The 24,090-nt window shown below is 28.2% G+C and overlaps 1 protein-coding gene across 5 annotated transcripts; it reads right to left on the bottom strand.

The window, feature by feature from the left end:
* Positions 1 to 360: 360 nt before the first annotated feature.
* Positions 361 to 24,090, bottom strand: LOC118064589 (uncharacterized). 5 transcript variants are annotated; one of them, XM_035079277.1, is made up of 13 exons: positions 23,900 to 24,090; positions 23,277 to 23,803; positions 21,737 to 21,956; positions 20,821 to 20,969; positions 19,877 to 20,035; positions 18,299 to 18,711; positions 17,701 to 18,178; positions 16,238 to 16,578; positions 15,866 to 16,071; positions 15,498 to 15,783; positions 15,111 to 15,244; positions 9,958 to 10,107; positions 361 to 3,240 (listed from the first exon to the last, which is right to left on the bottom strand). In XM_035079277.1, the coding sequence occupies exons 4-13, from the start codon at positions 20,941 to 20,943 to the stop codon at positions 539 to 541; spliced, it is 4,992 nt and encodes a 1,663-aa protein (XP_034935168.1). In that variant the 5' UTR covers positions 20,944 to 20,969; positions 21,737 to 21,956; positions 23,277 to 23,803; positions 23,900 to 24,090; the 3' UTR covers positions 361 to 538. The 5 variants fall into 5 exon arrangements, with proteins under 5 accessions (XP_034935168.1, XP_034935170.1, XP_034935169.1 ...); XM_035079279.1 differs by lacking the exons at positions 23,277 to 23,803; positions 23,900 to 24,090 and adding an exon at positions 22,036 to 22,479 and having other exon boundaries at positions 21,918 to 21,956; XM_035079278.1 differs by lacking the exons at positions 23,277 to 23,803; positions 23,900 to 24,090 and adding an exon at positions 22,036 to 22,478.

Here is a 24,090-nt window from a genome sequence, read left to right as displayed (position 1 = left end):
GCACTGGATATATAAGTTACCAAACTGATGTTGAATGACGAGAAAAGAATCATTAATCGCATAAAATTGAAAAACAGTTCATAGATAATATTAAAATGAGCTTACCTTTAAAATTTCAAAAACTATCATTATTGTGCTGGTTATTCAATTTTGAGCGATTGATGATATTTCTTTGAACACTTGTTTTAAACACGGACAGAATAATATTTGAAAATTGCCTAAATTACACTTAGTAATAATATACGATGATGTGTCAAACGACAGATGTACAGAGGCTAATTACAAAAAACAGCTTTTAATTTTAATCGGGCTCAATTTGAAACTTCATATTTGTTGAATACAATAAAATACCACGGATACGTCTTGAACACAAATTTTTCTTCATTATTTTATAATTCAGCTTTAGGTAAGTTCATTTGAGGATTAATTATACACATTATGATTTCAATACTCTATTCAATTAATCTATTCCAGCAACTTGCATGAAAAGAATGTAGAGAGCAAGACTGGCTCTCGGCATATCTACACAGCTTTCTACTCATCTACGTTTTTTCTTTTTGGATCTATTGTTTTTCTTAGCAACAGCTGACCAAGTCGGTAAGACAACAGCTGCTGAATTATTTTTATCACCATCTTTCATAGCAGTATCCTCTTCGGTATCCATCGGAATTTCATGAGGAATTAATTTCTCTAAAGAACTAGACCTTTTTGGCTTTTCTTTTTCTTCTGAGTTTTTACCAGCTTCTTCAATAGACACATTTTTCACTTCATCCAAATGAATTTTACTCTCAATATCCAAACTATTTACTTCATTGACAACAGGTTCCGGATCTTGGGTTGGTTTCAAACTTTCCAAGCAAGAAGCTGCAATAAGAGCTGTTTCTTCGGGTACCGGACAAGTATCTTCTGAAGGAGGCTCTATAATTTTTAGAGATTTAGAATTTCGGAGATGATCCTCAGTTGATATTTCCGTAGAATATAAACGTGAGAATTTTTCTTTCTGATTTTTCGGCATTTCAGGTTCATTAATAATTTTATCCTTAGAAGTCGGTGAGGTTTTTAACGGATCTAATACTTTTCCACAAGATTCTAATTTTTTTGCTTTTTTATCAATTTCACTAGTTGACTCTAGTGTTGATATATTCAGAGTCCAATCACCAGATTTCGGTAATTTATCTACAGATTTTGGTTCATTCACATTTGTTGAAACACTTTTTGTATTATCACTTTCAGTACTAGTATCTTTATTACGTCTAGATTTTTTCAATTTAGCCGTAGAAATTGCCGGACACATTTCTAGAACCTGACATTCTGGTATTGGAGAAATATTAGTAACTTCCATTTCTGCTTTTTGTAAAGCATCAATATCAATGATTTCCACTAAATTAGATGTCGAGCTCTTTGATGTCCTCACCCGTGTCTTTTTAGGTAAACTTTGTGCGTTAGATGTACAACTTGGTGCTAATATTTGATTTTTCGGTTCAATACAACGATCAATTTCTTCATTCAAATCCTTTTCTGGACTTTTACTTTTATTCCAATTTTCTACATTATCAAATCCTTTTACAATCACTGAAATTCCAGGCTGTGATCCAGGCTCACTATCAATCACTACAATATCTTTACGTTTCCGAGACGTTCTAGATTTATTTGATGATTTATTAATACTTTCGTCTTTCCACAAACTTTTACCTACTGTTTTAGAAGATACAGATTGTTCTACTGTACTTGGTGGTTGTACTAAGGTCAACGGTGGTGATAACTGATTACTGCAACTAGAAGTTTCAGAATTCACATGTTCTAATTCGTCGTCTGACGATGTCGATGATTTAGCTTGAGTTTGAATACTTTCTGGTATATTAGGTTTATCATTCTTTTCAACAAGAAGTGATTTAGCTTTTTCAAACAAATCAAACAGTTCTGATGTTTGAATATGTTCAAGGTCATCATCTGAAATAGTACTTTTACTGCTTTTTCTTTGATGTATGAAAGACGTTTCGAGATATTCATTCTCACACTGTTCCATCTTGACGTCAATAATTTTTAAAATATCTTCATGACTAGGAATATGAACCATATCATCATCAAATTGATGAGGATACATTGTATTTTTTAGTCGAAAAATATTTGGCTCGATAACATGATAATCGACGCAGTTCAAGTCATCGGCTGGTACAGATAAATTTGATGGAAGTGTTGCTATTCCACATGCTGTAGCTGCTTCCATGGGTTCTGATATATTTTGATGAATATTTTTTACTATCTTTTCATCAACAATCTTTGGTTCTACTAACGGTATTATCAGTTCATCAGATGGATTTTTTAGAGTTTCTACAACCATTACTGCAGTTGTTTGTTTTCTACAAGCTGCTTTGGATTCTTCTTCTAGATTTAATTTTTCAACTAATGCTCTTTTATTATCTTCTTTTAAATGTGAATCAGTGGTTTTATTTTCAACAGGAGTGCAATTATCTTCAATCACTATGCTATCTCCGTGTTCTCGTAATAAATATTTGGGTCTATCTTTTTGAACACTTATAAGTCGCTTGTTGCCTCGAAAATTGTGAGAACTTTTGCTTGACCTTTTGGACAAGTTTTCACTATTAGTTGGACTTTTTAATTCTTCTGAATGCCGATGTTTTTCATTATCAGTGTCTAATATATTTTCTTTTAAAACTACACGTTTTTCATCGTAACTAACAACATATTTAGCATCAGTCAAACTTCCTTGTGTTTCAGATCTTTCTTTGAAATCTTTACTTTTCCAGCATGTTTCTTTTGCTTGAGTCATAGGACTATCAGGAATTTCACCTGATTCAGCACAAATATTAAGACTTGTAGATATATCATGAAAAGATTTTTCTTTTTCAAAATCAATAGAAGTGTTAGAAGAACTCATGACAACCTGTTCAACACACAGAGTTTTTTGTTCTTTTACTTCTTTAATACTTTCATCTGGAACACTATCTATCGCAGGTTCATCTGCTGTGTTTATTTCAGCACAAATTTTAGTGAGATTACGAAGTGGGTTTCCTTCAGTATCAAAATCACCAAGAGATGATGGACCTTCTTCAGCACATACACTTTTAAGTCCCTCTGGAATATATTCTTGTTCTTCTTGTTCATATTCTTCTTTTGAACTCGCGTCTTCTTCATCAGCCAAGACAGTTATTACGGTGCCCAGAGGGTTGACGACTTTAGTTACCGGTTGTCCCACCCTTTCAACTACCAATCGTCTCCCTAATAACAGAAAAAGCCGTTGGCAGGTATCAATAACGAGCTATAGCCTCCGTACTCTAAACAAATTCTTTTTTTTTCTTTTCATTAAACAATTATTTAGTTTAATGTAAAATTGCGTGGTATTTATTAATCAAGTAGTGACAAAAATATTGTATGTATTTTATCAAGATAGTCTCATTGATATTTATAGTAAAAAATGATTTATCAATGTTTTAAATTTAATTTTAAAAAACAAACACGGGGTTTACAAGAATTTATATTTGATGTAATGCTCTCATTGATGGAAATCTGCTTTGTAAAAAAAAAAGGGCAAGCTTTGTTAGAGATTTTCAAAACAACAACTGGATTAAAATCGTCTTTTTTAATTGATTTTAATTAATTGTCCAAATAAAATTCAATTTTGTTTAAATGTTAATGTATCAGACATTCACAGCTGTAGGTATAGTTCATCAAATACATAAATATTATTACTGGTTAAAAATTAAAGCTTGAACAAAACAAATCACTGAATAAGATTTTCTATTTTTCAATCAATTAATTTAACTAGTGAGCTTATTTTTTAAAATGAGTTTTGGAGAAAAATTCATTAAACAAAAATATTAAATAAATTTTAATGCCCAAGTCATATATTTTACATTTTTAGTTTAAATAAATTGTCTTTAAACTCGAGTCAAAGTTATTTCTCAATACTCAGCTTCTTATTAATAGAATTGACATGGTTTAAACGTAAAAAACGCAGCTCTTTTCTATCGATTATTCACATACTTTTCATACATATGTACAATAACATTGTTAATATAAACTATCATTATATCGACTGATTGAAGTCAATAGATCCGATCAGACGAAGGACTTAACAAACAGCATTCTATTATTTTTATTCATTCTCTCAATTGTACTAAGTAATTTTGTCAACTTACACTTATTATTAGAATTAATTTGATTAATTGAATCCTCTAAAATCATATAAGTAAAAAATTTCTAGCTAAAAATATTTGCAGTAATTTTGTTAAACAATTGTTTCGCTATATATAAAATATAAAAAATATTTCATTTGTAAAACATCTGATTGAAACAAGATTTTTAAAGTCTCTATTCATTTTGACTTACATAATCTTGACAATGACTATTATTATTTCAAGACACAAAAATCATGCTAGGATTATATTTTATTTGCTTTGTTAAACGAAGAATATTATTAATCTATACCACCACAACTATTTTTTGGAAGTTTATAACTGTACTTCAAAGAGTACATTTAACGCCTAGAGAGTAAAAATTGATAGTCTTAAATTATAGGTAAGATAACAACTAAAATTAAAAGTAATTTTGTTCCACCAGATTCGTGCAGAAAATTTACCTTTCTGATTGATACAAAAAAATTTCACATTCGTACAGTCAAAAATAGCATATAACTCTTAGTAGATGGAACAGTTGGATAATTTCAAAATAAGTGTTACTAATTGATTATTTCACACAAGGTTCGAATCAGTTGACTTTTCATTTTTTAGTATGAAAAATATCTTTTACAAAGAAAATTTCAGTCATGAATAGTAAATTTCACCTTTCGAGAAGAAAAGTAAGCTGATTTGAACTACATGAGAAATTTCCATTCATTCTAAAAGTGAGATTCCTGATTTTATGTCTTACTGAACTTTCAGCGCAGTTATAATGAAAATCGTGCATTGTTCACCAGAACAACGGAACAGAATATTTCAGTCTGAGGTAAAAATTATCATTCAAGACATATGCTAGGATAGCAAACAACATTCAGGTCAGGATATTCCATTCCGTTCTCTGATTAAACATATTTCCATGAAAAGTTAAAATTTGTTCTCAATGTTGTGGTGGAAATAGTAATTAGTCTGTGTTTTTCTATTCAAGATAACAAATGACGCTTCTAAAACAAGAAACCAACTTGAATTTCTGATGAGGTTATGGTGAAAATAGTACATTTCACGCCTAAGAAGAAAAAGTATATCTCATCAAAATCAGCCCCCTCCTTCTGAGCTGTACAAAAATGTGCGCCAAACATAAATAACGACAATGATGAAATTACAAAAAGTCCTAAAATCATTAAACGCCAATTATTTAAATCTACGAATCAACAATATTTAAAATGAATTATTTTCTTCGGTTTTTTTTTTGAAAAAAAATTTAGTACGTTTAATGACACAATAAACATAACAACCAAAAACTTGGCGTGACTGGTAAGATTTTATAAAAGCATGAAATTGTGAAAATATTGAAAATATTTAAGCCAATTAATAAATAACAGTCACGCCAAGTTTTTGGTTGTTATGTTTATTGTGTCATTAAACGTACTAAATTTTTTTTCAAAAAAAAAAAAACCCGAAGAAAATAATTCATTTTAAATATTGTTGATTTGTAGATTTAAATAATTGGCGTTTAATGATTTTAGGACTTTTTGTAATTTCATCATTGTCGTTATTTATGTTTGGCGCACATTTTTGTACAGCCCAGAAGGAGGGGGCTGATTTTGATGAGATTTCACCATTTTTTGTACATATCAACTGAAAAGGAATATTAAAAAAAAATAAATCCGTTCAGAAAATATTTTAATTATTTGTATATTTGCGCTCGAGCAAAATTAACTTGTTACCAACTTTATAATCTGTTAGTGAGAGAACTTTATAGCAATTAAAAACTCTGATCACCAACTTGATAAAAAAAACGTATGATTGCTCCATAAATAAACTCTCATTTTACTCCATTTTTGCGCAACGAAATTTTTTCAATTTCGTATATTATGAATGAAGCAATGATAATACTTCATAGTATGCTTAATCGAAAATCAACGATCGCTTTCCGAGCAAATTCTTAATTTCAGCCTATGTTTATGTTATAATAAGGAAAAAATTTTTAATTTAAAAATTATAACCTGCAAAAATCATCTTATAATTTGTATAGAGACACGGTAGTGCCTCGTCGTGACGTAAGGGCTAAATGGCGGCGATTTATGCTTGGCGCACGAGACACTACCGTATCTCTTGATTGATTTAAGCCATAAGTTAAATTAGTGTATATACATTTATGGTTCGAAATAATCTAATGCTTCAAATATGTTCGGGGTTAAAAGTTATTTTCTGGACAGTTTCCACTCATGTATATACATGCATAGATACATACACATCACTGAAAATAGTGCTAAAAACCTTGAATCATAAAGATGGAATTTTCAATGTCAGTTTCCAGACCAAGCGCAAGAGCTTTCAACTAAAAGTGAACAATCCATTGTTGATTACTAGTACATACAAAACAGAGATCACCATTCATAATACTGATGAATAGACTTATGTTGTATGGTGTATCTTAATTAATGTAGTATCGATTGGATAAACAGTTGGATATACTGTTGTACAAAAGATTGTTTATCTTATGGTATAATTTTTATAATAAAGAGTTGATTATTATCAACAAAGTATAAATGAATATATACATTGAAATAATAAGATTTCAATTTAACTAAAAAAATCTTTTCTGAAAGAAGTATTTAATATCACGTATTTTTCCAAAATAATTAGATGTCTTCAATATGAACTTTAATATAAAGATTGTTTCTGGCCTTCGAAAATTCCTACAGTCCACTTGTTATATTAAACACAATAAAATGTTCAACGTTTTTACAAATATAACATTTTCAAAATATTAAATTATAAAAGGTATCATTATATATATATATATACTTTCACAGTCAGCTAGTTTTTTGGCCATAAAGAATCTAAAATAAATGAATCTTTGTGGTTCTGATCTTAAAATACTCTATTTTACGACAAATTTATCACAAAAATAGTGGAAGTGTTAAAATTTAATATTTTTGATAGTTTTATGCGTTAAATAGTAAAAACAAATTTCTCCCTATCGGATTAAGTTCCTATAAAAACCATAAATAAATAATAATGTATTAAAATATCATGTTCTCATCGTGCTTTTCATGAGAGCAAATAAGTATTGTCAAGTATAAAAATATGATTATTTTAAAAATATTCTTCATTCTGAAGCATTACAAAAATTTAATTATAATTTAAATAAGAAATTATGACTATAGAATAAAAGAATAATTTTGAATTAAAAAATAAACATAGACATAGAGAAGAAGTAAATTTTATGTTTTTTGCTTGTAATGATCGTTGAAAATTCATTTATAATTATATAAAAATATAACGATTATTAAAAAATAAGATTAATGTTAAATGTTTTAATTATTGAATGTTACAAGGCAGAAAATTATGAAGCTCTAAAAAAGGTGATGTGTATAATTATTCGAGTTTAAATAGGATACAGACTAAAATAAAAAATACCGTAAAAAGTTTTTTTTTTAAAAGAACAATATAATATCGTCCAGACAATCCCGAATTTGGAATGTGTTTTGCTAGTCAAGTTTTGAAGTTTCGTTTTCTCAGTGATTATTTATAATTTCGACAATTTCTGTTTATTGTAAATAAAATAAATAAAAAATAGTATCTACAACTATTTTTATTTTTATTTTCTGCTGAATGTGATATTTTTTGCTTTGCCCTCATCTTTTTTATTTCATCTAAGACTGCTTTTATCGTTACTCTAACACGGAAAGAAAGGAATTGTAAATTTTACTCCAATAAATATATTCACAGATGTTTGGAAAATAGACACTAAAAGAATTATTTAAAAACTACAGAGTTTATGATGAACTAAAATCATAAAAGTATTACTTCAAAGTACTCAAGTAGAAATTTTTGTTAGGTCTATATTAGGTCCTGATTGGACAGCAATTCGTCATTAAAGTTTTAATGGTTTTAAGGTATACCTACCGATAATTTCTACTCGGGCAGTTTTATTATGTCACGAAGATGAGCTTTCTAGACATTTCGAGAGAGTTCTTCAGAATGTTAAAAGAAAATGACATGTCAAATTTTTTAATTTATCAAAATTAAGAATTAATTTTTGAATTTAATTCACAGTTTTATTAGTAGCATTTACTTTCAAGATTAGTTCCGAAGTAGATGTCATGTTGTTTTTTTAAAAAATAAGTCTATCTCTCATTTAGCTATGAGTTTCCTTTATTTCAAAAGTAATATAAGTTGCACAATTTAAACACGTTCGATTATATTGACATGTTAGTCCAATATTATTCTGAAATCGGAAAAAACTCAAACGGCTAGAAATATGTTAAAAAGTTATTAGGGGTACTAAAAAAAAATTTGCAGGAAGAAAAAGATCTGTCTAACCCCGGGCAAGAGTGACTACCCGGACAAAACTAACTCTAATTTATGAAATTATTTCGAAAACTATACGAAATATAAAAAAAATTGTAGGATATTGACTGGACTATGTATTCCAGTTACTTATGTACTTCATAACAATACGAAATCGTATTCACGATGCTTTTATAAATACTTATTACTCTCGAAAAATAAATCGGCTAATATCCACTGTTTTACAGTGCTGTTTACTTCTTTATTTTTAAAGAATAACAATGTTAATTCAGTAGGTATGTTGAAGAATTGAGTTTCAATAAACTATAAGAAAATTTGTAATTTCATGAACTAAAAAAATTGAAAAATAAAGTATTGACCATCTAAAGAGTAAAATAGAACGTACTAACTCACCATAATCAATCACACGTTTACTTAAATACTTTTGATTCTATTCTTATGCTATATTAATTTTTTTATAACATTATCAAAAAAATCCCAAATTTTCCTTGAATTGAAAGTTAGAATAGGAGCACGTGCTATATTGTAGGGGAAAAAACTTGTTTGGGTTTTCGCACAAATGGATTTTGTTACTTTATGCCAAGCAAAAATACTTTCTACATAGGTACAGTCGAACTTCTCTAATTTTTACGCCTTCGAGCAATTTTTTAAGAATAAAAATTACGGGATCCTGTGTTAACACATAAACTAAACTATAGCATATTAAAATTTAATGAACATAAAGTAAAAATTATGGGGTTAAAAATTAGAGGAGTTCAACTGTATAGTAGAGTAGTATATCATGCACCAAGGAACCAAGGAAGATAAAGTAGACCATATCAAACCACGAGTTTGAAGTTGAATGTAAAAGTGGTAAACGGGTGGTTTTGAACACATGGCTTACATTTTTTTATGGAGTAGAATACTGACTTATGTTATACCTATGCAAAAAATTCTACAAGTCCCAAATAAGAGAGTCAACTTAAATTGAGAATTCTCACAGAAATTTCGTGCAATATTGATTAATAATATTATTTTAAATTTTTCAATATATTTTATTCTATTATACACCATACTACTTGAATTTAAAATATTTGTTCAGCTTAAAAGCAAAAAATAAGAGATTGATTTATGTAAATAACTCAAGAATCAAAAATAATTTCAATAATAGATTAAAGCTTATGTTTCAAAAATGTTTCAAATAATTTTAACTATTATTTAATATCAAAATTAATAAATAAATACTATATAAAAAATTATGTAAAATTCATTTTGGCTTTTACGAATGTTTACAACTCGATGGGAAGGTCAATGTACAAACGTAGAAAATGTACATTAAAACAAATTAATAAATATAAAAATTTGCAACAAAAATAAAAAATACTTCAATATTCATTAAAGTACAACACATGGTTAATTATTTGTGTTAAAAATAATATACAATATAAAAATCATACATCGTCTGTAATGTACAAGATGTGTAAGTTGAATCTCAGCATTGAATAAATTAATCATTACATACCTGGCACTCGATAAGAAGCTGTCGAAGTTTCAAGCATTGCTTCAGCAAGATCTTCACGTAGTTGATTTTCACCATTACCAATATTTGAAGTATCATTTTCTACTGCATCTTCATAGTGCTCCACAAATCTTGGCGATTGTTCATAACTACCTGTATAAACAATAATACCAAAGTTTAATACCGTTTCTTCATTCAAGAAATAAAATAAATTCTATTGGTAATGTAAAAATTTGAAATAGATGATCATCAAGAAGCCAACATTTAAGGATCTACGAACTAGTCACTAGATGGAGATAAATATCTACAATTGAGAAGTGAAGGGAATAATTTGGTCACGTGTTCTATTAATACATTTAGCAAAGCTGTTTGTGTACATAAAGATACTATTGCTCTAATAATATTTTCAAGAAAAGTGAAATCAACACTCTAAAAATCATCAACAATTTATTAACAGTTTATTAAATATAAGAGAAGTGATTTTGACAGATTAGAGAATCAGAAAAGATGTCTGGACAGCTCTAGTCTCAGTTGTAAACTAACATAAATAAACTCCTCAACTCTTACATTAACATTAAATATTTAATCAAATATTTTGTAGTATCTTTTTAATCTATCAAAACAAAGGATTTTTAACGATTATATTAATTAATATTTCTATTTTTTCAAGAAAAATTTTCCAGAACATTATAATATATAGAGTAGTTAATTCTCATGAAACGTTTTAGGTAACAATTGGGTATTTTTACTTGAATATTGAAAATCAACTTAAAGATGATAAATCCATATAGAGTAAAGAAATTTCGGCTTTATTTTTTAATCTTCAAGATTGATCGTACATCCTTAAAGTTAACTTTAGTTTGAAAATTTCCAAGCTAGAAAAATAAGTTATTCATTTGTATGTTATATATTTTATTTTAGTTTCAACACTGGAAGAAATTTCGTGATAGTGCATAAATGTGATTTCTTTTTTTTAATTTTATTGCTAAAGTTTATACATCAATGAAAATATATAAAAAATGGTGTGATAAGATAATTTATATGGGAGAAATGACAGAAAATTCATTTGAAATATTTTAGTATAATTTTCTTAGAATACAGCTATTGTCTGTATCAGGGGATCCACCTTATGAATGTAATTAGTAAAAGCTTTACTTTTTGTTTCCTTAAAGAGAGAACTACACTGAAGAACATGTAGGTACTAACATACTAATACAAAGTTCAACTTATAGAAATTAATTTTTGTGATTTTATTCATTATTAGATCATTAGAAACCCATCAATAGTGACAATTTCGTTGAAAGATTTGAAAATTTGATTACTCTTCCATTCAGAGTCATTTTCATCTTTAACTAACACGTTTATATTATTTACCAAGATCAATTAAGAATAATACTAGTAGTAGTATGAACCCATCAATGTAGTTAATGAAAGGATAAATCAAAATGTGTAGTTATTTTCGTAAATTTATTTCAATTGTTTCAAATCATAGTCAACAAAAAAATGACCTTTTTTTATAAATAATACATTGTTTTTATTTTCGATAGTTGGATTCTTTTCTAGCCTATAGAGAAATCTTACTTAGATCCATAGAAACACAAATAAGCTTATTTCTTTGTTTTTTAGGGAGATATTTTTACATACTGTGAGGAATCTATTCTATCTATTGACTGGACTATTAAGTCCAAATTAAGTAATCACAATTTTTTTTATCCTATGATTATCACAAGTTATTTTAGCGTAGTCATATTTTAAGATATTATTATTCTAAGAATAAACGTGTAACACAGAAATGTCGCATTTATCTAAATTACAAGTTTTGGTGTTCATTATAAACGTAAAAATTTAATTTAATATTCGATCATTTATTTTTAGGATAAATAGTCTTCTTAAAAATAAGTAATTATGAAAAAATTAAATATTGTTTAAATTATTCAGGTTTTAACTTGAAAGTTACATAACATCTTATGCGATTAAATCAGAATTTTTCATAATTTTAAATAATTGTTAATTTTTTGATTAAGGTAAAGTTGTTTAAAATAATCAAAAACTATTGAATTAAATAAAAGTCACAAATTTTTATTTAGAAATAATTAAAATGAAGGATTAGTCGGAAATATGACTCATTACATTGAAATCGACGGCATTAAAAATCAATTTTATAAAAATAACATTTATTTCACAGACTTATTAATTCAAATTAATATTAATAAATGAACATCAAATTAATAAAAAACATTAAAATTGAGTGAATAAATAAAATTACAAAAAGTTAGCCTTGCATTCGTGTTTGAAAAGCGTTGTGCACTATCTAACATAGTTTTTGACTCAGATGAAAATTTCGCATTCAGATTAGAGTGTTTTACTTGATTACATTAATAAGATTTTAGAATATACCATTGACTTTCTTCAATTATACTATCTGATAAATTATTTTTCTAGTTTGTTCATCATAATATTCATAAGAGTGAATCTCAGTTCGGCATAATGGACATGACTTATTAATCTGCACAACAGAAGGCTGAGGCGAAATACATGTCAATGATCGGCAACAACTTAAACATAGTGAATGTTGGCATGGATTCAATTTAACCCATTTTTTAACCTCAAGTTCTTGATAAGACAATAAACAAACACAGCATGTTTTTGTTTGCAATACCATTATCGGCGTTTCATCATTATTAAATCCTACACTTGAAATATGTTTAACAACATCAGTAATATCCAATCTATTACAAAGATAATTAAATAATATTAAATTAAATGAAACGGCTGCTATTTCTCTATTAATATCCACCAGAGATTTTTTCTTTAGCTCAATTTCATTGTGTAACTTTTCAACTTTTACATTGAAGGAAGAAACTCTGTTATTCCAATCTCCCGGACCAGTGAAATGATGATGTAAATTTTTAGCAATTTCTATCAAAGTCTCTATCTCAATAGCTTTTTCAAGAAGTATACCTGGAATTTTTGGTGCAAATTTCATAAATTTAATGGTTTGATCAGTAAGGTCTTTATACATCATTAAAGCCATATCCGTGTTAACAGGCGTGCCATTATACATGAATACTCCATTTTTGAATGATAAGGCTATTTCGCAAATGCGGCAAAAATCTTTACTTTGTACTTCTTTCGTTTGATTATTTTCATTAAACATTGATTCATTGACATTTTCTCTGTCAATTTGTTGGATAACAAGATGATTTGAGACAAAATGATTGTATATTGGCAAAACTGAATTACAAAATGGACAATTTTTTTTATTTAATATTAAGTCCTTTGTGCATGTCATGCATGAAATTCCATTGCAACACATACTTTTAAAAATATCTTTCATATTTTTCGAACATAAATAACACACATTATGTCTACTATACCAAGTTTGTTTGCTATAGCTATAGTATAGTAACTTGAAATGGTTTACCTGACATTTGAATAATTTACTCTTCGTTATCAATTGTTCAACTTGAGAATTACTCCTTTCAATTTCAAATTTCAATTTGTTTATTTGGTTATTGATTGAAGTTATTTCCCTACAAATAATTTTCAAAGTCGAAAATTCTTTTTCAAGGTTAAAAATGTTATTTCCTTCTTTTGCAGCTTTTTGCTCTAGATTTTTCTGTTTTTGTATTAAAATATCAACTATAGTTCCCAATGATGAAGTCTTCATTATTTTCTCTAATGGTTCACTATCACCATCATCCTGAGTTTCATTCCCTGAATTTGAAGTTGAAACACGTTTCGACGCCATTAAATTATTATATCACAAATCTGACTATAACGAATGGTGAAAATGATTTTCAGTCATCAAAAATTCTTCTCTTCTTCTCTCAACGATTCCAAATTTAATATTTGTGACTTTTTAAATAAAAAACTGAATACTCAAGAGATCACCAAACACTTGACAGTTGTATTGAACGAAGAAACACAATTAATAATTCAAAATCACTTGTAAAATAGTATCTTTAGTGTAGTTTATCACAATTTCAAGTCATGAGCGTTCAATAAAATAATCGATGAATCTTAACTTGCAATTTTTACTATGCACTCTATCTAGTCCGAAGAAATTGACAAAATGAAATCTTAAGCCAGCCATCACACAATAAATACTTTTAGGACAAGATCCGGAGATAGACTAAGAGAGGGAAAGGTATAGGGAGGTATTCTTTTCCCTGCTAACCATTTTTGAGAAACTCCAACATGCTGGTATGGCATGAAGTAAGAGAAAGGAGACGTTGTAATAGTTCATTTTCCTTGGGTCTTATACCCGGGAAAATATAAAATATATTTATTTAAGAACAAGTTTCACTACCGCTATTTTCAAAGTTTTCCTATTCTGGGATAGCCCTTCGATCCTACCTGAGATCTTTACTCTTAACTGAGTTTGGTATTCTGATGACGGCTAAGCGTCTCTAGTTGTCTGAAAAGTTTGTCAATAGAGATGACGTTAGTCCAGTTCTGATATCGTTTCCATATATTTGCACACCCTATAGTACAGGAGCCTAGAATAAACTAATAGAGTGGTTTTCATAGAAAATATAATATTCTCTACGTTAATGCTCGAATGTCATAAATGAGGCTGAAATAGTCGACTGGCATTAAGCTTATAGAAAACTTCTAATTTATGTTAAATTATATAATAGTTTTTGCTCCATTCAACTTCGTCGCTTGAATTGAGTTTTAGAACAATTTTTAGAAAACTAGCTAAGCTGATTGTGGTTAAATTATTAATTAATATTTCTTCATTATCATGCATAGTATTTTTGCAAAAAGCATTAAATCACGTCCTTTAGCCTTCAACAATACAAATGAATTTTTATTTAAAATTTTCTCATTCTTTTTTTCTTTCTTTTTCTACTTCTTTCTTTTCTTTCAGTGTGTTGAAATAAACTAATTATTCGCCTTAGAAATTAAGTTAATCGATCATTTCACTTCATGTTACTTGAAAAAAACATATGATAAAAAAAATTATTTATTGTTTTATTATTTTTTTTTTATTTATATATCGGCTTAATTAAAGAAAACTTTTTAGCTATTTATTTGAAGTTGATTCTCTGGCACTTGGTACATTAATGCTTAATAGAGTCGATATATTTTATTGTCCATTTTAGACTAAAATATATTTTTTAAATTTTAAGTAAATGTGATTTACTTACTTCCAGATCCATCAATCACAACAGGTACTAAAGATCGCGCAGCAGGCTGAGGCATATTCACTGGATTCGATCTCGCGGGTCGAGAACCACCAATAACTCCAATTTCAATAGCTTCCGACTCTGCAGTATTTGACCTAATAAACAAGAAAGTTATTATTAGAATATAGTAATTGGAATAATATTTAAGAAAAAAGCAACTATTATTCTTTACAGCTATTAAAGCTATTAATAATACATTTTGAAGCTTTAATTTATTAAATAAAAAAATTATTGAATAGCTTTTAATGATTCTTTTAATTTTGTGCAAAACATTTTTAAAATTTAGAAATAAAATAATCAATATATTATTTATGATAATATGTAAATATATTATAATAGGAAACTTACCCACTATGCGTATTATATGTTTTGAATATAAATTGCGGGCCCATCCATAGTCGACGATGTGGTCCAGCATGAGTTAAAATTTCTACTTGACTCAACCAACGATCTTCAGCACAATCTATGTGCTGAATACTTCTTGGTACCCCAGGATGACACAACAGCGGATTTGATAATAAAAGGGGAGGAGTCATTTCTGGAGAATGTGATGCTCGTAATAAGGACCATTGACCTTTTGCTTCAATTTCAAGTTCTATCATAGTATCATCACACACTTTTTCCTTAGGAACTCCTAAAAGATAATTAAAACATAGTAAAGGTAAAATTTCAAATATTTTTAATCATTTATTTATAAAAAATTAAAATATCAATACCTGTAGCTGGTTTTGGTTCTAAATCATACTGAATCATATTGCCATCACAGGACATGATAAATAATGATTCCGTCACTCTTTTCATATTTTTATTTATAAGATCACGTTGTGAATATATCCATGCTCTTGGTGCAGCAAAACAAGCACAAATTTTCAACGGCAGCATACCATTATCTTCAGAATGAAGACGTTGTCTTTGTTGTGGTCTGCAAAATTATTTTTAATAATCATTATTATTTTACTTCTTTTGTAAAATCCTTTTTAAATCCAGAACACTGAGAGAAGTTAAAAACTCAAACTGAATTTAATTTTTAAAAAAATCATAAAAACATGGAGAATATTTTTAAAGAAACATAAATATTTTTCAATTACCTGGGTTGACTTTGATTATTGGCATGATTTAATGATGACGGTTGACGAATTTGTGCTAGTGGATGAAGAATTGTAGGATGAGGATACGGTGGGAGTCTTGGATTTGAATATGGATAAACACATAGAGGTACTTCACTGTGAGATACAGGAGAATGTGATCTAGTACCATCATCTGTTAAACCCGCACTTTTATGAAATCTTGAAAGTTTATTGACTACGTGAGGTGTGGAATGTGTTCTCATGCCAACCGATCCTCCATATGGAGCTACTGGAAAAACATGAGTTGTTCCACGAACCGTTGCTATAGCTGCCCATCGAGTATCATTCGAAAAAACCATATCCTAAAAATATAATAAAAAATTTCAATTCAAATAAAATATTTATTTTTAATTCAATATTTAATGATGAATTCTTAACAGTTTTACTATTTTGACAAAAAAAGTAAAATTATTTCCACGACATTGTGATCTTTCTTATATAGAGCAGGTTTAGGCAAACCTCAACTTTTTTGGAGCAAAAAAAGAATAACTTGAGCAGGGCCTTAAAGTAGGTCTAGAGTCTTTCATCTCTGTTTTTATCAAAACATTGGGATTATTTGAAACATAAGTTACGGTTACTCAAATTAAATTTAGAATTTAGTGCTGGACGGACTGTGTTCATTCTATTGCAAAGTACTTTAGATGCTTCTATGAAAAAGAGTGAAAAGCTCTAAATTCACATTGAGGCTCTACATATCTCTTTAGCTACATAACACATAAAACAAAAATTATAATATCTAAATTAGAAAACAGACTATTATGAACTCAAGTCTCACTTTATACTGTGGAAAATTATGTACTTTCTAGTTGAATGTAAAGCCTAATTTTCTTTTTCTATTATTTTATATAAATTGCTCAATATGAAAACGTTTGATTTAGAAATCGTTTTTATACACAATTGACTTAATCTAGTGAAAGATTTAAACTATTAACTAAGATAATTGTAACTGATATATAGGTAACTTTGGTATTGCACATCTCAACTGAAAACTAAAAGCCTATTAAATTCAATTAAATGATTAAAACTTACTCTAACCTTTTTCAACTTTAAATAAATCTTAAACTATTAATGTTTTTGGAAAAGTGTTTAGTTATGATATTATCAGTTATAAAATTTACTTTTATTTATGAAGAGATTGTAATTTCTATGATAAAACAGTAAGAAAATATATAAATTTACTTATGTCAATTGGAGTAGATTATATCTCATATTTAGTTCAAGAATAAAAAATGAAATTATTTACTCAAAGTACACCATGTAATGGTGCCTCCGTTTTTATTGTATAGAATTTGAAATTTAGAAAAAATTTTCTAGAATTTTTAATGTATTTCATGATTATTACTTTTTCTTTATAAACTATAATGACATACTGCTCTATTCATAAATAAAAAATTAATAAACTAATATTCAAAATGATATATTACTTGAACTTTAGCTGTCGTATCACCCCGATGCAAAACATACAGATGATGAACTGCAGTTAGAGTGGGACCACCAGGATGGGGTTGTATTTTGAAAATATGAAAATCATGCCCTCTTCTATCAGCTGTCATCAAAATTGCTCCAGTTTTATCAAAAGTCATAGCAACTATTGCATCATTATGGGCAGTAAAATGGGCTACAATAGTTTCAGTAGGTGAATCATCAAGATCTTTTTCTTGTTTTGTTACATGAAGATCAAGAATTGTCACTACCCCGGGTTGTGAAACGTCACCAACTGGATTATTGAATGTCATTGGAGTAATTGAATTTCCGGTAAGACTTGAAGCCACAGTTTCTCCTAAACCTCGTAAACCTTTACCTAATGATTTAGCTGCATACAAAACTGCAGCTGTATAACTTTGTACACCTTCACCTTCACTTCCTCCACTACTCCTTCGAGATGGGACTAGCTTTTTTTCACTAAACAGAATTAAATCATTACTTTATATTCTTAATCAACGAGAAAATAATTTATTTATTCTAATATTTTTCATATTAGAACTATAGTTATAATTAAAAATATTGAATTAATTTATATACCTATACGCAAACCATCTGGTTCCCAAAGCAACTGGGTTAGGATTAGGACCTGGACATGGATAGCATGTGGTTATTGTCAGGGCATCTTCAAAAGTTCTAGCATCAAAAATTGCTATTTTCTCTGAAAATGTAACTGCAATGGATCTTCTATTGGCCAAAATATCACATACTGGATTTTTAAATTTAATGCTTTTGAGCTGTTCTCCAGTTCTTAACGAAACAAAATTGACACTACAAAATTGTGGTCCTGGTCCAGATGAATCACATATAGCAATAACAGGTCGTTTTTGTTCGTACGCATCAGAATTATCATCACCAGTTTTTGGATTTGGCAATATTCTTAAGGTACGAACAACACCTTGTCGCCATGATAAAATTTCAGTTGCTTCTCCAGATGCAGCAACTAACCAAGCCTAATAGAAATATACATTTATTATTAGACAATAAAATATTATATAAAAATTTAATATTAAATGAAACTTATACAAAAAATGTAAATTTTTTTTTTTACTGAAAGAAGATTGTTTATACATATAAGTTTTTTTTTCTCTTTTTATGATAGAATAAATAAAAACTTTCATAGTAAGATAAAAAGTATCTTTTTAATTTATTGAGAGAAGTTTTTTATACAAATATGATAAAATTTCGTTAATATTGTAAAATAAGACCAAATAACAACTTCGGAAAATAAATTAATAAAGGAAAAGTTTATCAAAGAATGACAGCAATCAATTAAAATGAAAGAATACGTGCGGTCAACTCCAGTCTCAGTCAAAAACTGGAGATAAACAAACTCTCCCCTCGTTGCTATAAACAACCTAATCGTCAAGCAATCGTCGTTAACTTAACAAACTGTCGTTAATCTAATAGTCATTAGATGGCGACATACAAATATTTTACAATATTAATTTTAATAATAAAATGTACGTGTGTGATGCCATTTTTTTTGTTATGCAGCTGTTTTGTTTGATTGTTGAAAAAAGAAAAACAAAGGCATTTTGAATATCTAAAACATTATCATCGCAATATCACGTCATTGGCATGTAATAATCAAATTTTGGAAATAACTTACAAATAACAAACGAAAACTTTTTAAAATTTTTAACTTTTAATTTTAACAAAATAAAATCTAGCAAATTGATCAATTTTAGAATAAATAAAAATGAGTAAGAAATATCTAATTCTCGGTGTGATAAAAATTCCAATTCATATAGTTTATTTTATAAATTAAAACGACGTCTAATGATAATGATTTTAATGATGGATCAAAAAAATCTGTTTTAATTGAAAAAATTTGTAAATCATATTATAAACAGAACTTAAAGATAAGTTTTTATATTCTAGAGTTTTTGTTTTTGATTTACTTTTACAGTAAGTCTAATAATTTAATAAAATTTCTCAGATGAGTGTTTTAGCCGTTGATGACAAAAATATTCCGAATAATTAATCATATGTTGATAACAAATTTTCCAATTTTTAAGAAAGTTTGTAATAAAAAAAATAAACATAAATTTCTGGTAAAGTTAACAGTTTTGATCTTTACATTTTTCAACAAAAATTTTGATTAAATTTACAAACCTGCACTCCAGAGGTATATCCTAACACTAGAAGTAATGGAGGAGCACTAGACCCTTCTACATGATCAGGAAAAAATGATGGATCATTGATGTCAGCATATTCGAAACGAGCCCATGTTATGGATTCCTTATTATCTGCTGCAGGTGTACTAGCATAGGCCTGAAAAGGAATCAATGGATATTATCAACGGAATAAAAATATTGAATTAATAACCTCTTTTTTGATCTAAATAAAACCTTGAAAAATAAAATATGAATAACGAGGATATTTGAACAATTTATAATTGAATTACTAGAATATGAATAATAGGTGAATCACAATTCAAATAAAGATAAGATATAAGATATATTATTATTCATTTAAATATCAAAAAACAAGTAACAATGGAGATTTTCGTTATTGAAAACATTAAATTTCAGTACGAAAACAACTGATTGGAATACTTAAATTTTAAAATATAAAAATATCACTCATTAGCTTATATTTCTAAACATGATTAATTAAATATTATTTTTAGTTTGTTGATAATCCTTAAGATAAAATACTCAACATAATATTATTATAACATTTTGGTTAATAAATTTAACTTAAAAAACTTTCTTGAATATGTATATCATTTTCTAAAAAATTATGCAATAAAATATTTAACTACAAACTAACAATTTTTACTACAAGAATGGTATTTATATTAATTCTTTCAATTGTTATATATAAAGGGAAATTGATTTTTTCTTTTATTAACTTAAGAAAATATCTTATTTTAAGTTTCATTTTTCGAAAATATAATCATTATATTTTATCATCTTTTAAACATCAACAATAAATTTGTTTATCAAATTTATACTAAATTGAGTAAAGTTAATTTACTTTAAAATATTAAAAACATTTTTATGTATTTAAATTAGATGATAAAATAATGGAATAAACTAATTTCATTTACTTACTTGTGGAACAATATCATTGATAATACCAGCTACACTGTCAATTATTGAACGATCATTTACAGGTTGAGGTAAAACAACTTGAACACCTTTTTGAAGTCTCCTTCTCGGTGAATCTGCTGACATCTCGATTACACTAACTAATAATTTTCCTAAAAAATTTAATATCATTTTTATTTTTGATCAACATTAAAACAATAAATAAAACTACTTGTTATTAAAAATATCTGTACAGTTCCTTTTTATAATTATTAACCAATAAATTAATTACAAATCATAGATTAGATTTTTAGATTAGATTTTTAGATTAGATTTTTTAAAAACTTGTTTGAATTTATATAAAAAAAATTATAATTTAACGTATTATTATTCAATTATATTTTAAAATTACGTAAAGGTCAAACAGAACATACGATATATATCATAAGATTTATATTAATTAAATAAAATTAGTAGAAAAGTTAATTATACAAAACAATGAAAAAACGTAAAAAATAATGAGAGGAGTCAATTGAAGTAACAAATAAGAACTACACTAATCAAAGTCGCCATAATTAAAATTCACTTTGTAACTTACAAATCTTAGCATTTGAATACAAAGAAATAATATAGTAATGTATTTTTCCTTTAATATGTCAACATGATCAAAACTGTAGTAAAATTGAGTTCAAAATATCTTGACAAAACTGAGCATTATTAATTAACTGATATTCATTTGATTACATTCTTAATACAGCCTATGTATTTCATTCCTCAAGGTTAAACAGAACAAAGCAGTGTTTATCAACACAATAACAAATATATGTCATACATCAATATTAAAGATTTCTTGTTTTGACACTTGTAAAATAATGCTGAGATATGTTTTTAAGATTAATTAAAACAATATAAAACTGCGTAGCAACAAATAAATACTTACAATATCACGAAAACTACTTGTTCATTATATCCAACACAAACGACACCTTTCTAATGCAACCTTTGATATGCGTCTACTGCGTCATATTACGATTAACTGAGATCAACAATGTTGACAATAGATGTTAATGGAACAGTACAAATATATTGAAAAGTAATGTCACTTCACTGAATAACTTTACGTTAGATTTGTCTATGTTTTTCTTTGTTCCGTTGATCATCTATAACAGAGAAACGTCATGTTGAATATTTATGTTAAAAAATATCAAGTAAAAAATTTAATGTTTCAATGTTTATTACTATCTGTCAATTTATTTTACAACTAGATAATGCACTATTTTTATGGATCATGAATATTTCAATCAGCTGATTGAGTATCATCTATACGAATGAATTTTTCACGTTTAGCAAAATTAGTGAAAGAAGTAATGTTCCCACTAGCTCTCTCGTTTCTAGTAAAAAACACAAACAGTGCTATCGGAGTAAAAGTGGGGGAAGTCGTCGTGCGCACTGTGTGCTCAAGCATGCTCCAAAAGTGAGTGTTCACATACGGAAGTGAATAAAAACATTCAGTAAATAGCTTTGTTTTGGATCATGTGTGTTTCGATTATAACTTGTAAATATATATACTCTTGTTTCTTCATGTTAATAAAATATATGTTGATGATTTTCTCCTGTTTCAAGAGTTTTCCTTCGGCAGTAATGTTCAACTTTCTCTCGTACTCCTTTACTCTTTATTGTAACTTGATCCTTACATATATTAATCCGCTAGAAGTCACTAGTAGTAACTGATTGACTATCATATGGTCGAACTTCAAAATAGGCGCCAAAGCTGGTTGTGTTCAAAGATCCTAATACCATTGTTCTTATTTTATGTCTATTACACATTTGATGAAAATAATACTAGTAAAAAATACTATTTCACGATAAAATTTCTGTAGATTCACTGTAATCAATTTTATTTGCTATAGTTCTGCTAGTTGTATTTTCTATTTGGTAATTTGATAACTGAATCACAAAGTGATGATGAAAGGTCATAAGTACAGGGTGTCCAATAGGAAGTTGCTAAAACTAATTGGCTGTCATTTCAAAACACGTGCACAGAATTAGAAAAGCCAAATTGCTTTAAATATAGAAAATTCTGCAGTTTTAAACGCACATAAATAAAATCGAGTCAAATATTTTTTATGTCAATTTATTAAATTCTATAAAAATAACGAAAAAGTACAATGATTAATGATATATATTTTCGAAGTGCGAACCGTTAGATTGTGCACAAAAATCGATTCTCTTTTTAAAATTGTAAAAAACTGTGTCCAACATATCGTTCGTAATGCCGCGAACCACTTTCTGGATGGCCGTTCTTCTACTGTGCTGGGATTTTCAGGGTAACAATGATCTTTGATGTAACCCCACAAGAAAAAATCACAAGGGTTTAGGTCCGGTGAATACGGAGGCCATTCTAGTCCACCTTGAACAAATCTAGGGTACCCCAGACCGATTACTCGAGTCCCACATACGCGATTAATAGCTTCAAATACCTCATCAGTCCGGTGCGGCGTCGCTCCATCTCGCATGAAGTAAAAATTTTTAACCAATCCCCTCTTTTTTGCATAAGGGAAGAATTTCGTTTCCAAAAGCTGTTTGTAACTCTCTCCTGTTACTGTAGATTCAAAGAATTGCAAATAAATCCTTTTTACTGAAATCGCTGCCCATGCCGTTACTTTCTGTGGATGAAGGGACTTCGCTAGCGATATGTTGAGATTTTCCGTTCCCCAAAACCGATAATTTTGTTTGTTTACGTTTCGTCATGTCATGTTCAGTTAACAATTGATGAGTGCTTATTTTATACGGATGAAACTTTAAAAAATATTTCAAAATGTTGTGTAATGATGATTCGGTTATTTTTAATGCTTGAGCAGCTTTTCGAATCGAATCATTTGGATTTTGTTTGAAATAATTCTCAACTTCGTTGATCTTCTCTGGTGTAGTCACCGTAACAGATGGGCCTGGCAACTCGTGTCTACGGTCCTGGAGTGTACCATACTTCACGACGTTATCGATTATTCTACAAAAATTAACGTAAAATTACTTCAATACAGTTTAATTGAATTGAAGCACAAGTTGTGTGATACATGAATATGAATAAATATTACATTCTTACCTTTTCAGAGTGTTTTCGCTGGCAACTCTATGGGTTCCAAACTTAGTACGGAACCCTCTATATGCATTACTATGAATTTTTCCCCTCGAGAAAAAGCACTCAATAAGATATACTTTTTTTTTCGTGGTGAGCTCACTCATTTTAACGCGTGCGTACTTGCTTCAACGACGGCTGAAATGAAACTGCGGGGC

Source organism: Chelonus insularis, unplaced genomic scaffold (genome assembly GCF_013357705.1).
Source record: "Chelonus insularis isolate UGA/USDA-ARS -01 unplaced genomic scaffold, ASM1335770v1 contig_23_pilon, whole genome shotgun sequence".
In the NCBI taxonomy this organism is placed as follows: Eukaryota; Metazoa; Arthropoda; class Insecta; order Hymenoptera; family Braconidae; genus Chelonus; species Chelonus insularis.
The sequence above is the reverse complement of the archived record's forward strand: the minus strand, read 5'-3'. Positions and strand labels throughout refer to the sequence as shown.